General features: G+C 42.6%; 1 protein-coding gene and 4 non-coding genes across 5 annotated transcripts; all 5 read left to right on the top strand.

The window, feature by feature from the left end:
- The first annotated feature begins 5,628 nt into the window (after positions 1 to 5,628).
- Positions 5,629 to 9,954, top strand: RPS12 (ribosomal protein S12). The gene is made up of 5 exons (XM_030490006.1): positions 5,629 to 5,903; positions 6,324 to 6,440; positions 8,076 to 8,178; positions 8,659 to 8,760; positions 9,515 to 9,954. Exons 1-5 carry the CDS (start codon positions 5,890 to 5,892, stop codon positions 9,575 to 9,577), a joined length of 399 nt encoding a protein of 132 aa, XP_030345866.1. The 5' UTR covers positions 5,629 to 5,889; the 3' UTR covers positions 9,578 to 9,954.
- LOC115610163 lies at positions 7,145 to 7,219 on the top strand. Its single transcript, XR_003992137.1, has one exon. It is a non-coding gene; the product is annotated as a small nucleolar RNA SNORD101 (small nucleolar RNA).
- On the top strand, positions 8,505 to 8,591 carry LOC115610167. The gene has a single exon (XR_003992141.1). It is a non-coding gene; the product is annotated as a small nucleolar RNA SNORD100 (small nucleolar RNA).
- On the top strand, positions 9,073 to 9,206 carry LOC115610166. Its single transcript, XR_003992140.1, has one exon. It is a non-coding gene; the product is annotated as a small nucleolar RNA SNORA33 (small nucleolar RNA).
- On the top strand, positions 9,922 to 10,006 carry LOC115610168. The gene has a single exon (XR_003992142.1). It is a non-coding gene; the product is annotated as a small nucleolar RNA SNORD100 (small nucleolar RNA).
- The last annotated feature ends 3,889 nt before the right edge of the window (positions 10,007 to 13,895 follow it).

The raw sequence follows: 13,895 nt of genomic DNA, 5'->3' as shown, positions 1-13,895 counted from the left end.
ACTACTTGCTCTTTTCAGTCTAGACTCTCACTCAACAGTTTCCAACCACTTTCAAAACCCAGTCGTCTTCTCATTAATAATTACCTGTGAGTAATGAGAAATCCAGTAAAGACTATGGATTCAGATTTCCACGAAGTCAGTGAGTGCAGTAGAAGGCTGAAGTGTGGGAAGTACTAGTGATGCACTCTGATCAGGATGAGCTATGGCTCCTGTAACAAAAAGGGCTATGAACTCCCTATGTGTGCATATGGGTTACTTATGCACTGCTCATTATTGCCAGAAGAAACTGGTTGATGTAACATGTTCATTAATTCTTCGTATGTTCTCCACAAGCTATTGTCATGGTTTAACTCCAGCAGGCAAGAGCCCCAGACAGGTGCTCGCTCACTCTCTCCTGGTGAGATGGGGGAAGAGAATCAGAAAACTCATGGTTGACATAGACAATAAAGCAAAGTAGAATAAGGAATTCATTCACCACTTAGAATCATAGAATAGTTTGGTCTGGAAGGGACCTTCAAAGGTAGCTAGTCCAATGCCCCTGCAATCAGCAGAGATATCTTCATCTAGATCACGTTGCTCAGAGCCCCATCCAACCTGACCTTGAACGTTTCCAGGGATGGGGCACCACCCACCACCTCTCTGGGCACCCTGTTCCAGTGTTTTACCACCCTCATTGTAAAGAATTTTTTCTTCACATCCAGCCTGAATCTCCCCTCTTTTAGTTTAAAACTATTACCCCTTATCCTATCGCTAGAGGCCCTGCTAAAAAGTCTCTTCCCATCTTTTTAATAGGCCCCTTTTAAGAACTGAAAAGCTACAATAAGGTCTCCCCGGAGCCTTCTCTTCTCCAAGCTGAACAATCCCAACTCTCTCAGCCTTTCTTCATAGGAGAGGTCCTCCACCCCCTGATCAGTTCTGTGGCCTTCCCCACGGTCAGGTGTTCAGCCATCCCCAGCACAGCAGGGCTCCATCACAAGTAAGAGTTACTTGGGAAGACAAACGCCATCACTCCAAACATCCCCCCTTCCTTCTTCTTCCCCCAGCTTTATGTGCTGAGCGTGAACATCATATGGTATGGAATATCCTTGTGGGTATATGGGATCAGCTGTCCCAGCTGTGTCTTCTCCCATCTCCTTGTGTACCCCCAGCCTACTTGCTGGTGGGGTGGGGTGAGAGGCAGAAAGGTCTTGACACCCTCTAAGCACTGCTCAGCAATAATGAAAACATCCCTGAGTTATCAGCACTGTTTCCAGCACAAATTCAAAACACAGCCCCATAGAGCTACTATGAAGAAAATTAACCCTACCCCAGCCAAAACGAGCAGAGCTATAAATATTTCTTAGCATTTGAACAAGGACTTGTTACCAGCCTGTCACGATAAGTTTTCCAACTGTACCAAAAATCTTTTTTTTTTAGAGCATACAAGCCTTTCTTGCTGATGTCGTGTCTGCAGCAACTTTAAAAAAAAGGTATCTTTCCCTTCAGAACCCAAACCGTATGTAGAATTCAAGCCTTGGAGCACTAGCCCTCTGCAAATACTACAAAACAGAGTCTACATCCATTGCTTATGTCCACAAGATAAAAACACATTAACAACAACTGTTTTAAGAGCAGCTTCCTTCGTGGTCATCCAGGACGTTCTGAAATGCTCAGTACAAGTAGGAAAACATATCCCATATTATTGTTCTGTGTATTTGTAGAGATCTTAGAAATACTTTTGCATTACAATCCAGAATCACTTAGCTGGTGCTTATTTGCATCATATTACTATTTCTTTTGGCAGAAGGCATAGTGGCTGCACACAGGTATTTGGAAAGGGTTTAAAATGGATCTAATGTAACCACATGATAACCACATCCTTTGAAACTCTAGTGCGAAATCTGTAGAAGGCAACAAAAACCTGCAAACTGTTTTGTTCAATTACCATGACATCAAAGTCATGGTAATTTCAAACTTAATGTATTTTCAAACTTAACCGCCATAATAGCTTGTCCTTTTTCTGAGACCCCAGAATGGTCTCACCATAATTTCTCCAGGCACTTCAAACTCAACACAGACATCTCTTGCGCTCCTGAGTAGCAGCATGCAGTTGGCTGTTCTGAACCATTACCTGGAGGCGCTTGGAAATACACATCTCTCCCCTCTGGACTGATGAGCAGGACTTCTGCGGACACAGAAATTGGTAAAAATAGCCTGGTCTCCCATCTTTATGATGCAGAACCTGGTTTTGGACTGTGTGACCAGGAAATTAACAAGATAATTGTTTAGGAAGAGTAGGGTGAAATGTGCACCGGTGTTATTTGCAAGAAGGCTTCCAACTCAGTGTTACACGAGACTGAGCAATCATGTCTCTTTTGGAAGGAAAATGACATCTTGTGACACTGGAAATGAAATCATAGCACATGCCTGTGCTTTGTTTTCTAGAAACGGATGCCCAAGGAAAAGAAGTTTTGCAAGGATTGTTCAGAACTGAAATTCAGAACTGATTGTTCAGAGTTTAGCAGCGTTGTGGACTTCTCTTGGGAGTTTGTAATACCTGACAATTTCACCTGCCTACCTGGCTGCCTCACTGTACTGTGCTCATTTGAACTACTTAGTTCCTGAGTCTCCACAGTTTACAACATGGCACTTAGGCTATCACTGGAGTCTGGCATTTTGAAGGAAAGATGGGGTTTGGCTGCCAGGGGGAAGGTGAAGGTTGCCACAGCAAGAGACGGAGTGAAATAGAGAGAGCAAAAAAGAAGCAGGAAGAGGGTGGCTGAGACAGTGTGAACCATTATATCCTCACTGCAGTACCGCTCTTCTGAAAAAGCCCCCAAGTTCAGTTGCCATTTTGATCATAAAGGGAAAAAAGAGGAAGGCTGCCACCCTGGAAAGGGGGGACAGTCAGGAGGAGTGAAGGAAATGAATGGAGAGTGCAGAGGGTAGTAGCTATAACCAAAGGATTTTTAAATATATGCAGCAAAATGGTGAGTCAGAATGGTTTGCCCAGAACAGCAGGCTGGTCACTGATTTAGAGGCTCATATGCTTCATGTAGCATCTTGGATCAACACAGCATTGGAAATCAGGGAACCGATATAGTTCCATGATGAAAGAAGTCTGTGAGATGAAGTATCCAAATTCTTGAATGTGATGTGACAGCTTGTGGTTAATCTTTTCCTCCCCAAATCCAAGTTTACAGACAGCATGTTATGATGTTTATAATATAAGCAAATCCTGAGAGGACCAAGTTCCTTTGCTGGGGCTGGCTGCTAAGCCAGTGTTTGCACTGACACCAGCTCACCCCTCTAACAGCCCAGGCAGGCTCTTGAACTGCATCTGGCTGCTCCTCGTTTCCTAGCACCCTGTTGTTACCCCCCTCACCACCCTGAAGTGCACTAGAAGTGCTCTCTTAGCACAGGACTGCAATCCTTGGCTTGTCATGCCCTGTGGCTGTATGCCAGCATTTAAACTGCGGGGTGCTAAATGGACTCAATTCCAAGAGAAAATACAGAGGTTAAAAAACTAGCTGCTCTTTGTACTAATCTGGACAGAAAGGTGAAGCAGGTGGAATAGTGCCAACAGCGTGCAGAGCACCCACATGAACCCTGAGCTCACATTAACACACTGTACAGTTAGACAGGATCACACGCTTCCATTAATTATTACACACAACTATGTGTACCTACTGTGCTATGCTGACATTTCAACAGAGTTCAGTTTGCCAATGCAAACTTCCCCTCTACGCATACATAAATTTTAGCTTAACACAGCTTTTTTTTCTTGCAGCTGTGCTAGGAAAACTATTTCTGCATATTTACTTCTAGAATACTAGATTATAATTTGACTGTGATTATCACTTTTGCTGTAATATTTCAGATATACATACTCCCATCTCCTGGACAGAATATATATTGCACATATCTGGCGATACTGATGTGTTTTATGGCTGGCTACAGGACTTCTTGTTATCCTTTGATGACCTTCAGAGGAGTAATGGTTTATTGTTCCACTCAGTAAAAAAAATTCCTCTATAGATTAGGCGCCTCTGAGGCTTTTTAATGGGCACAAGAAGATTAAGTGATAGATGGATATAGGGAAGAACATTCTCCCTAGGCAGAGGGAAAGAAGGTGGGTATTATAACTTGTGTGTGTTTGTGTGCTTTCTGGGGTCCGAGTATGAAGAAAATTGCATCTTCCCACTTCTTGTGGACGAGGAGGGGAGAAATGGCCAAATGTCCCACAGGAGCTGATAAATGAGAATACCTGTGTTGGGGTTGCAGTGCTTGCAACCCACTGGGGTATTGCAACTGGGGCTGCAGTTCAGAGTTTCAAGCAAGTAGTTGGAGGTGGCTGTATGCACTTCGGAGCCTGCCAGCGGGAGTAACTGGCAGTGTTGTTTCTGTAGGCTTTGCTCTTGATAGCTCAGAGAGCAGAGAGAGGAGTGCCCTCTTCTGTCTCCACTTTTTCAGAGGGCTCTGGTTAGCTTCTTCCCCTTCTAGATCTCTGTAATATAAAGGGTATGTACCTGACTGCCTCAAGAGTTGAGATTAGCAGGAAAAGAGACAGCTGGAGCCTGGAAGTGCAGCCACAGTCCCCCATAGCCAGGCCTTTCCCCCTTCCCGGCTCAGGAAGGTCATGCTGCCTGAGCTCCAGGCCTGTGGGGCAGCTCTGACCCAGCCGAACGGTTCCCCTTTCCGCCTCTGCTCTCCCCTGCCCTCCTCAGCACTGGCTGGTTGCTCACATGGGAGAGACAAGGGATAGTGGGCACATTACTGCTGGGGAGATTCCAGCTGGTCACAAGAGGAAAATTTTTCACAAAGACGACCAACAGGCATTGGAATAATCTCCCCAGGGAAGTGGTGGATTCCCCAATGCTGCACACTTTTAAGATTCAGCTGGACAGGCTGCTAGGACATCTAGTCTAGGCCATGCTTTGCCAAGAAAGGTTGATGATCCTTGAGGCCCCTTCAACCTGGTATTCTATGATTCTGTGGTTCTGCATCGTGTCTCCTCAGCACCCAGATTTAGCCCTCAGCCTGCCACTTGGCCGTACCAGGAAGATCAAGGAAGGACATACTGTGGAAAAGGTGGCTCACAACGCTGGCAACAAACGCGTTTGCATTACCAACCAACCATGGCTATCAACATCTATTACCTTGTTATATTTTGTCACTACGTGCTTTGTTACAAAGACGGCAATAGGTAGCCCACCCAATGGCCACATTGTCAAGTCTAAAACAGACACGATGGACGAAGTCCCACGTCAGACTGACAGCCCCCAAGCAAGCACCACGTTGTAAACGTGGTGGCCATGCTGTGCATGCCATCAGCGGGATCAGCGACGTGTGTGTGAGCGCCTGACAGGGACGGGAACGTGCTTTCTGACTTCTGAGTTACAGCCGAGGGCCATAACCCCACGGACAGACGGCAGGGGTGGACAGTTTGTTCCCATCCGCCTCTACGCTGCCGGCTATGAGGAACGCGGACACTTGAAGCCAGACCCGCAGCAACAGCTGTGCTTGCAGCCGGCTGCTGCAGTTGGCTTGCCGCAGGAGGCTGCCCTGGCAACGAGGGAAGCTCCTCCACGGCCGCGGCTGGCGGCTGAAGTGGCGGATCAGGCACCGCCGCGGACAGCCCGGAACCCGCGCGGGCTGGGGTCCTGGAGCGCTATAAAAGCGTAAGGCGGAAGGTCCGCCTCCTCTTTCGCTGGCGGCTGGCGGCGGGGCCGGGGTGAGTACCCGAGATGGCGCCGGGGCCCGCCGGGCGGAATCCCCGCGGCCGCCGGGGCATCGCGGCGGGAGCGGGCCGGGCGGGGGCCTCGGGGCGACCGGCGCCACTCACCGGGGCCGCGTGTGTCTGTATTTGCAGCAGGAAGCCGGGCGGGAACAGCACCCACCGTGAGCGCCATGGCCGAGGAAGGGTGAGCGGGGCCGGGGTCACTGGGGGGGGGGCGGCGGCGGGCGGAGGGGCCGCGTCTCGCCTGACCGTTTCGCGCCGCTCCGTGCCGGGCTTTGCAGCTCCCGCCGTGCGGGGCCTGCGCAGGCCGCGCCGTGGTGCTGCCGCGTGCTTCCTGCAGGCTGGGTGCTCGGCTGGTGTGCGGGGCTGCCCCTGCTTTCTGAGGGAGCGTGGGGGGAGCAGGGCTGGCTGGCTCGCCAGGAGGATTCAATTTCTCAGTTCCCTTCAGATTCAGATTTTCCTCCGTTTCTCCTTCGGCTTAGTGCCTCAGCTTGCTTTTCTTCTGTATATTTGTAATGATTGGATGCTTGCAGGTAAACGGGAAGCTGTTGCTTGTAGCTGTAAGATGTTGGCATGTTGAGAGCAATGTGTGTCTTCTCTTTAGCATTACTGCTGGAGGTGTAATGGATGTTAACACTGCCCTGCAAGAAGTGCTGAAGACCGCACTTATCCATGATGGCCTAGCTCGTGGTATTCGTGAAGCAGCCAAAGCCTTGGACAAGTAAGTCTGGCTTTCCCATTTTGCCTATGGTAAATCGCAGAACAGCACAAGGTATGTTAAACACATGCAGTGGTCACTTTGCTCAGACGTTTAATTGAAAGCTTTTGCAAGACCCTGTTTTTCTGCCAACGAATTCTGTCTTTTTCTGTTTCTTTTCCAAGGTCTTTAACTGTGATCTTAAAATACAGATGCTAAACTTGGTGATTCAAGAGTAACAGCATCTAGTGTATTCAGGTTCTGTCTTTTTGTGACCCCAGTGCCATCGAGTTTTCATGTGGACTGGTTTTGTGAAGTAAATGGAATGGCACTTGCGGTATGTAGCTATGGAAATCTGGGGCTCAAGAACCTTGTGTTTTAAGAATAAAACTCTTCTCAAAACTAAGATTCTAATTAGGAGGGTTAATATATGTCAGACTTAACCTGGAAGAGTTGGTTTAGTTTTATGAAGCAAACCTGAAATTCATAGCTTGCCTTCACTGCTTTTGCTAGCTTCAGGGGTTTTTTGTATTGCAGCTGTAAATAATTGCTTTGGTATAATATGAAAACAATACTAAACTTGTCATATATGTGCCAACCATGGAAATCAGTTATGGTTTCTTGGTAGGGTGAAGTACTGTGTACAGACACACATACGCATCTCTTGTGTATGTATATATAGGCACATACTTTTAAGAATAGACAGTGCTTAAGTGAAATGCTGCAGCGTTTGGGTGATGACTTAACAACTTGTCGGATACCCCTTCACTCGTCTTATGAGTGAGACCAGCAGTCTGACAAACCTGTATGCAAGAAGCTCTAAGACAAGGTACCAAATAATGGAAGAGAAATACTACTTAGGTAGCTGACAGCTAGTTTGTAAGAGTTGTTTTGAGTTCAGCTACAATTTCATATGCTGTGTGTTAAAGAGGATCGTGTACAAAGTTTATATACCTATGAGTATGATGGGTTTTGCTTGGAAGCATTGTTTCTGAAACATCGTGGTGAAACTCATGATGAAGGAGGCCATAGAGAAAACTGACTTTGTTTGCAGTGGTCAAATTACATTAGGTTAAGCATGGAAAACCTATACAGCTCTCTGTTAGGTATCCTTTTGGTATTCTTAACATTGTACCACAGTATACAAAGATCCTAATTAGAAATGAGGCCCTGTCATAACAGCTTCTTTCAATGTAAGTAGAAAAGATTGTTCTGAAGAGGTTATAACAAATTGATACGAAAGTACAAGCTTTTAGTATTTGCAGTTCTAATGTTAAATTCTTATCTGTGGTAAACAAGAAAAAGCAACTTGTAACTCGGTTGCTTTTTAATAACGACACCAATTCTGCGTGGGACTGGTGTATACCCAGACATTACACCTTTTCCAAATGGCTGAGAATTTAGTGGGATTTTTGGAAGCTTCCAAAACTGCAATAGAGTAATCTGATAATAAAGCTAACAATGTATGAGTAGTCTGTTACATATATGAAAAACTTAAATAGTAGTAGATCATCTCAAAAGTATGTTAGTATTTCGAAAGCCTGTGGCATCTCAAAAACAACTTAGGAAGTGGTTATCTAGAAATGCACTAGCTGAATTTTGTTCTTCACAGTTTTGATTATCAAGCTGTGTCTAAAGTTAAATTGTATTCTTTTTTAGACGCCAAGCCCATCTTTGTGTTCTGGCTTCAAATTGTGACGAACCCACATATGTAAAATTAGTTGAAGCACTTTGTGCAGAACATCAGATCAACTTAATAAAGGTAAGTGTCAGAACTTCAGACACAAGTTTGGAACAGTTACCCCGATTGCAATATGAGCTGCTTGTTTCAGCATACAGAGAGCTGAATCTTTGAAACACTATGCTGTAATTCTGTATATGGCTTGTCTAAGCAAAATTCCTCTTGGCAGCAGAGATTGTTTTAGTTCCGAGTGATTGTCATAGCAGCACTGCAAAAGCTGCATGTAAATGGAAAAGGATGTGTATCAGATTTTACAAAGTTAAAACGATTTTTTGTTTCTGACAAGAAATAGATTAATGCTGCAAGTAGTTGTGGAACGTAAGGGTTTCAACATGACTTTCTTCAAAGCTGTACGGTGATGATACTTTGGCTCCCTCTACTGATAGTTGTGAGGAAAGCAGCCATCCGTTACCCAATACTTCTGAGAGTACAGCAGCTTTTTTGCTGAACCCAGTTATGTTGGAAATTGCTAGTTCTAATGCGATGCGATGTTTTACACAGGTTGATGACAACAAGAAACTGGGTGAATGGGTAGGTCTCTGCAAGATCGACAGAGAAGGAAAACCTCGCAAAGTAGTGGGCTGCAGTTGTGTCGTTGTCAAAGTAAGATGATGCTAATTATAGCTTACTTCTTGAGTTCTGAAAATAAGCAGTAAAGGTGGCTTTAGATAATGGAGTATTAAATAGATCTCTTAGGTTTTTATTTTCTTAAAACAGTTGCTTTCCATTGTTGATAGTGAAGATAAACTGCTTCCCTGTTCTGTATCCCTTTCATGTGTATTTAAAATACTTGTATTAATTTTGTAAGTTACTGCCTATGTCCTTAAGGTATCTATGCCCACTTGCCAGTAAGCATTAAAGGACAGAGATTTTAACTAGAAGAGATCAAGTTTTGCTTCAGGGGGAGGAAAGGAAATGCCAGTTCAATGTGTCTGCTCAACTTGAAAATGTTCTGCAGAGCATATTTTAAAATGAACTGGTAAAGTAAAGCCACAGTACGAGCCTTGAAGACTTTGTTGTCTTTGAGGTCCCAAGAGATGGCTACATCTTCACAGTAAAGACTAATCCCTTCTTTGTATGTTTTTGTACTTTTGTTACTGTTTCCCATAGTTGGCTTTCTTTAAACAGAAATGAAGAATTACATTTGAATGAAATAGAGCAGTCCTTTATTAGAACAGTCTTTTATTAAGAGAATGAAAGGAAAACAGCTGGCAGGTTGTTTGAGTTTACTTGTATGGAATTGGGGGAATATTTGGGATGTCTTGAGAAAAAGTGTCAACCTCAGTTGTCCTTTTAAGGATAGTTGTAAAATTTTGAATGATTCTGTGTGTTATTAATGAGTTATCTCGTGTTACAGGACTATGGCAAGGAATCTCAGGCCAAGGATGTCATCGAAGAGTACTTCAAGTGCAAGAAATGAATGGAAAATAAATTCTGAACCTGACTAGTCTGTGTGTGATTAATGGGTGGGTACCTGTGGAATAGTTCTTTGAGTTGCAACAGGTAACATCAGAAGATTAAAGGACTTTTCAGGTCTTGGTATAGCAATTACTTTGTTAACTGTCAGCTTTGCTAAAAAGATAATGGTGATCCCTGCTATTCTGTTCTTGGGTGCTTCTATTTCCTGTTCCACCCCAGAGGGTACCAGCTTGGGGAACTTGGCACAGCTCACCTGCAGAAATGCTGTCGATTACTACCTTTGCTTGGGCCTGTACTTCTGAAGGGATTCTGAGTATCTTGTTAGGGGAAAGTCCAAAGTTCTGCTGCATCTGTGATGAAAATCTGGCTCCCTCTACTGAAACAAATGAGGAGAATGGCCTTAACCGTTACCCAAGTCTTCTGAGATGTTGCAGGAAATTTTTAAATGCTATCCTAACATATTAGGGACATTACTTGACACAAGGTGTGCTTTGTTGTTTGGTTTCCCCTTCCCCCAGTTCTGAAGCAAACTGTGGATGAAATAAGCTTCTAGGAAGTATTGTCATGTACTTCTAGATATTTATTCTGTAGGAGTCTCAGTAGTCAGGTACCCAAGTAGCTGAGATCTCATCACTGCTCAAAACAAGGCATTGTTGAACTCTGACTTGCCCAGTGTCTTTAGTTTCCATAGTAGTTGGATGATGTACAGAACTTGTCAATTTTTTGCTTTTTGGTTACAAGGTGGGATTCAGACTGGAATTTAAGGTTAGTTTTATTTTCTCCCTCCTGCAAGTTAGGTATGTCTTCCATTTCCTGTGGAGCAGCTCTAAGTGGAGTCATAAGGAATTGCTGCTGTGTAGCTAGATGTGGGTGACTTGGATTTTTGAGAAGTTCCTGTAGTAACATTTTCAGGTGTACTTACTGACAGTCACCTGTTCCAAATCTGGCCAAATACAGGAAATGTAACCATGTGGTGATACATATTCAGTTTTGTCTGAGAAGTTCTCAGTAAAGTGAGTTAAAAGTAACTGTTAACATTTAAATTAATGTCACACTAGTACTGCAAATGGAGGGAAGTAAACAGAAATGTATGGATGTTACCACTTTCCATTTGGATGCTGAAATGACAGACTTCCTCCTGTAGATAAAAGCCTTAGTTGCAGACCTTACTTCATTAAATTACTGGAGGTTTCTAAACACTGAGAAGAGACGTCGTTTGTAGAAAAATACTCCTTTTTAAATGGAGTAGAAAGACTATTGGAAAACTTGTCAGTTGAATTTGGCTAATAATTTTGAGTATACGACTTTCACAGAAGCACAACAAAGTACACTTAAATCTTTTGTCCTGTTTTAGGAAACTGCATCTTCTAAGAGTTTGGGATAAAATAGTAATGGTATTTGTTCTTCAGAGTTTTGTTTGCAGCTAAATTCTAAGAGAATTGTCTGAAATGGTAGTGGTGTTCGCAGTATAATAGGATTTATGGTTTGCTTTTCCATGGCTGGCTGTTCTATCAGAGTTATTATGAAGGGAATTGGGATCCAAAACCGGAGCGTGTGGGTTCCATGGCCTGTGTATTGCTGAGGTTGAAAATTGTTTCTTAATTAAACATGCTTCTCTACCAGCACATTTCTTACCTGCTAGGAATAGTAAATTCCTCTTAATTCCTTGGATCTCTGGATACCAGGGTAACAAACATGCAGTTCAATAAGCCCCCTCCAGGGTAGTGGGTGAAGATTTGTAGAAAAGATTAAATCCATAGCCTTATGTTCTCAAATTTGAGGAAGCTTTTGCTAAGCCTGTGCAAGCAAACTGAGCTTTTCCAGATGTTTGGCTTTTTGGCTAAAACAGAGCTTTTAATTTTGTCATTACTTTTAAACACAGTATGACTTGGGAGAATGGAGAAGAGCGTGGTCCTGAGTTCAGTTATGCTTAACTGACTACAAAGGGAGAAAGTCCTGCATAGATACTTTCTGGATGTATGATGATGTGAAGTTAAGCTGTTTAAGGTTGTAGGGCTATTCGATAAAGTTTTGGTTGCTTTAGCATGGGCAAACAATAAGCTTTTTTATTTTTTTCTTTATTAAACTAGATTTGCCCTTCTCATGAAACTTATGTTAGCTTGAAGCCAGCTCAGCATGCAAAGCTTCTGCTATTGTAACTTAATTTCCCACAAGTCTACTAATGGTATCTTGTAATGTGCAGAACTAACAGCAACACATACTAAGTTTCAGAGGGGACAATTTTTTAATTCACTTTTGAGGAGGGATATAGGAAAGGATATTGGTGGAAGAAGGAAGAAATATTTGTGTCCAGGTTAACTAATTCTGAGATCTTTAAGAAAAAGGATCCATCACTGAAAAGGATTAGGAAAAATAAAGTTGATAACATGTTGCTTTAATAAAATTCTGAAGAAGTTGTCTGGCTGTTGATACTTTACCTCCATAGAGGATGTGGAAGCCTGTTCACCTTTTGTATTTAATACCTGAAGTTGTTCATCTTTGCACTTCCCTCAGTATTTATGGAAAAGCCAATTCAAAATAACATGCTGCATTGTGGTACCATCACTGCATTTCCTGCCCAGCCCAGCTATAATGCTATAGAAATAGGATTTGCTGGGTAATGACAAGATGTTCTGTGAGCATTCACAGCCTCCTAGAAGGCTGCAGAAAGATTACATTTGTTTGGCTAAGCTGGAATAGTAAATAACACCAATTTCAGCTTTCTGCTAAAGGCAGTCAAGATGTCCATTCTTATGCATCTGGAGGTAGCATACTGCTTGTGACAGGAGCAGTGAAATTCCTTGTAACAAGTTTTTAGTTAGGTTTTTTAAAGACATATGGGGAACAGGCACACTGAATCTATAGTTGTATAAGACTTAGGAATTGTTAGCACATTCTGAATTTATGTTTAGTCAAGCTATGAGTCTTAATTGTAAATAGATCCTTAAGGAGCTTTACATATTTTAAACCTGCAGGCAATTTGGGAAGAGTCCGGCACATTCTACTTCATTTAACACATTTTAACTTCCGTGTGAGAAAAATAACATCATCTGTCAAAATGGTTTTTGTTTCATTTCTACCATGGGCTATTGGAATTGCTACTTCAGCAGTAGCTGGATTATACATTTCCTCTTAATTACTATGCTATGATCAGTCAACTCTTGGGAAAAGGAGTTCCAAGTAAAGAGCTGTAGTCCATGAGCAAGTTTAAGCAGTGTTTTGCAATAATTGAATGATACCTCAATGTAAGTTCAGGGCTATGTTTGTGTTTTGTTTTAAATGTCACCTTATTTTACATAGCAATGAATATTAATACTAGGGAATGACAACTCTTCATGCTAAGTTTGTTTTTTCGCTGGATCAGAGCTAACACTTCCTAAGTGTTTTTGCCAGAAGGAATTGGGTTAAGATCTTAAATTTTTGATCAAAATGCTTAGGTATAAGGTTAGGGGTTTCCTGTAATGTTTTGTTTCTTGGAAGTGGCCTTAGAACCTATGCAGGGTCAGTGTTGGAGAACTGGTTAAGAGTTTATTTACTTAAGACTATCCCTAGTGCTTGATATATTTTCAAAAATTTCTTGAGGACTAAATTCCACCCAAACGTTCTGGTTAATCTTTTGTGAAAATTATTTTGGTTTTTACTCAAATTGGCCAAGGAAGACAAGGGATTGCTAGTCCTTCTTCATACTGGAAGACTTGGCATATGCTTCTCTGAGACCTCTGCTTTGTAGACAAAAGAGAGTTTCTTCTCACTTTCTTGATAGATGGTATTTTTGTATTGCTGTAGAAGATGTATTGATATTAACGTGTCCTGCAGGATTTCAGAGGAGTACACTTTGGAATACTCCTTAAAGTATAGCCATCTGTAGTTATCACCCAAAAGGATGGGATTAGCATTAAACATGGGATTGGGAGTTTGAGTTTGACTCAATGAGTGACTGACCCTCATTTTTCCTCTGTTGCTGATTATATTTAATGTTCCTTGCAGGTTTTCCTTGTGAAGCAGGGATAATGCAGAATGGCTTGCTCAATGATACATGCTTTGTGGCTTTTGGTTGACAGAAGCAGCAGAATGAGATTCTTTTTCTGGACTAAAGTACCAGGTTTTAGTGGGTTTTGCATGGATTGGTAGTCCTTTCCAGGCCTAAATTCTTACATTTCCATGTGAAGTAGAAAGCTAATGAAGTATTTTGAAGAAATGCTGCTAAGTCATTGTGAAGGTGCTAAATACAGATGTTTAGACTGTGTTGGAAGAACATCCTTTATGGGATTTCAAATAAAAGTAATCTTGAGAACAGTTAAGCTCATTTTGTGTTGGAA

This window comes from Strigops habroptila, chromosome 6 (assembly GCF_004027225.2).
Source record: "Strigops habroptila isolate Jane chromosome 6, bStrHab1.2.pri, whole genome shotgun sequence".
Taxonomy (NCBI): Eukaryota; Metazoa; Chordata; class Aves; order Psittaciformes; family Psittacidae; genus Strigops; species Strigops habroptila.
This window is presented reverse-complemented; position numbering and strand designations above follow the sequence as displayed.

Bases quoted from the DNA above. Each gene is read 5' to 3' on its own strand.
- RPS12 (XM_030490006.1), top strand. The intron at 6,441-8,075 runs GTAAGTCTGGCT...ATTCTTTTTTAG, and splicing joins GCAGCCAAAGCCTTGGACAA to ACGCCAAGCCCATCTTTGTG. The intron at 8,179-8,658 runs GTAAGTGTCAGA...TGTTTTACACAG, and splicing joins ATCAGATCAACTTAATAAAG to GTTGATGACAACAAGAAACT.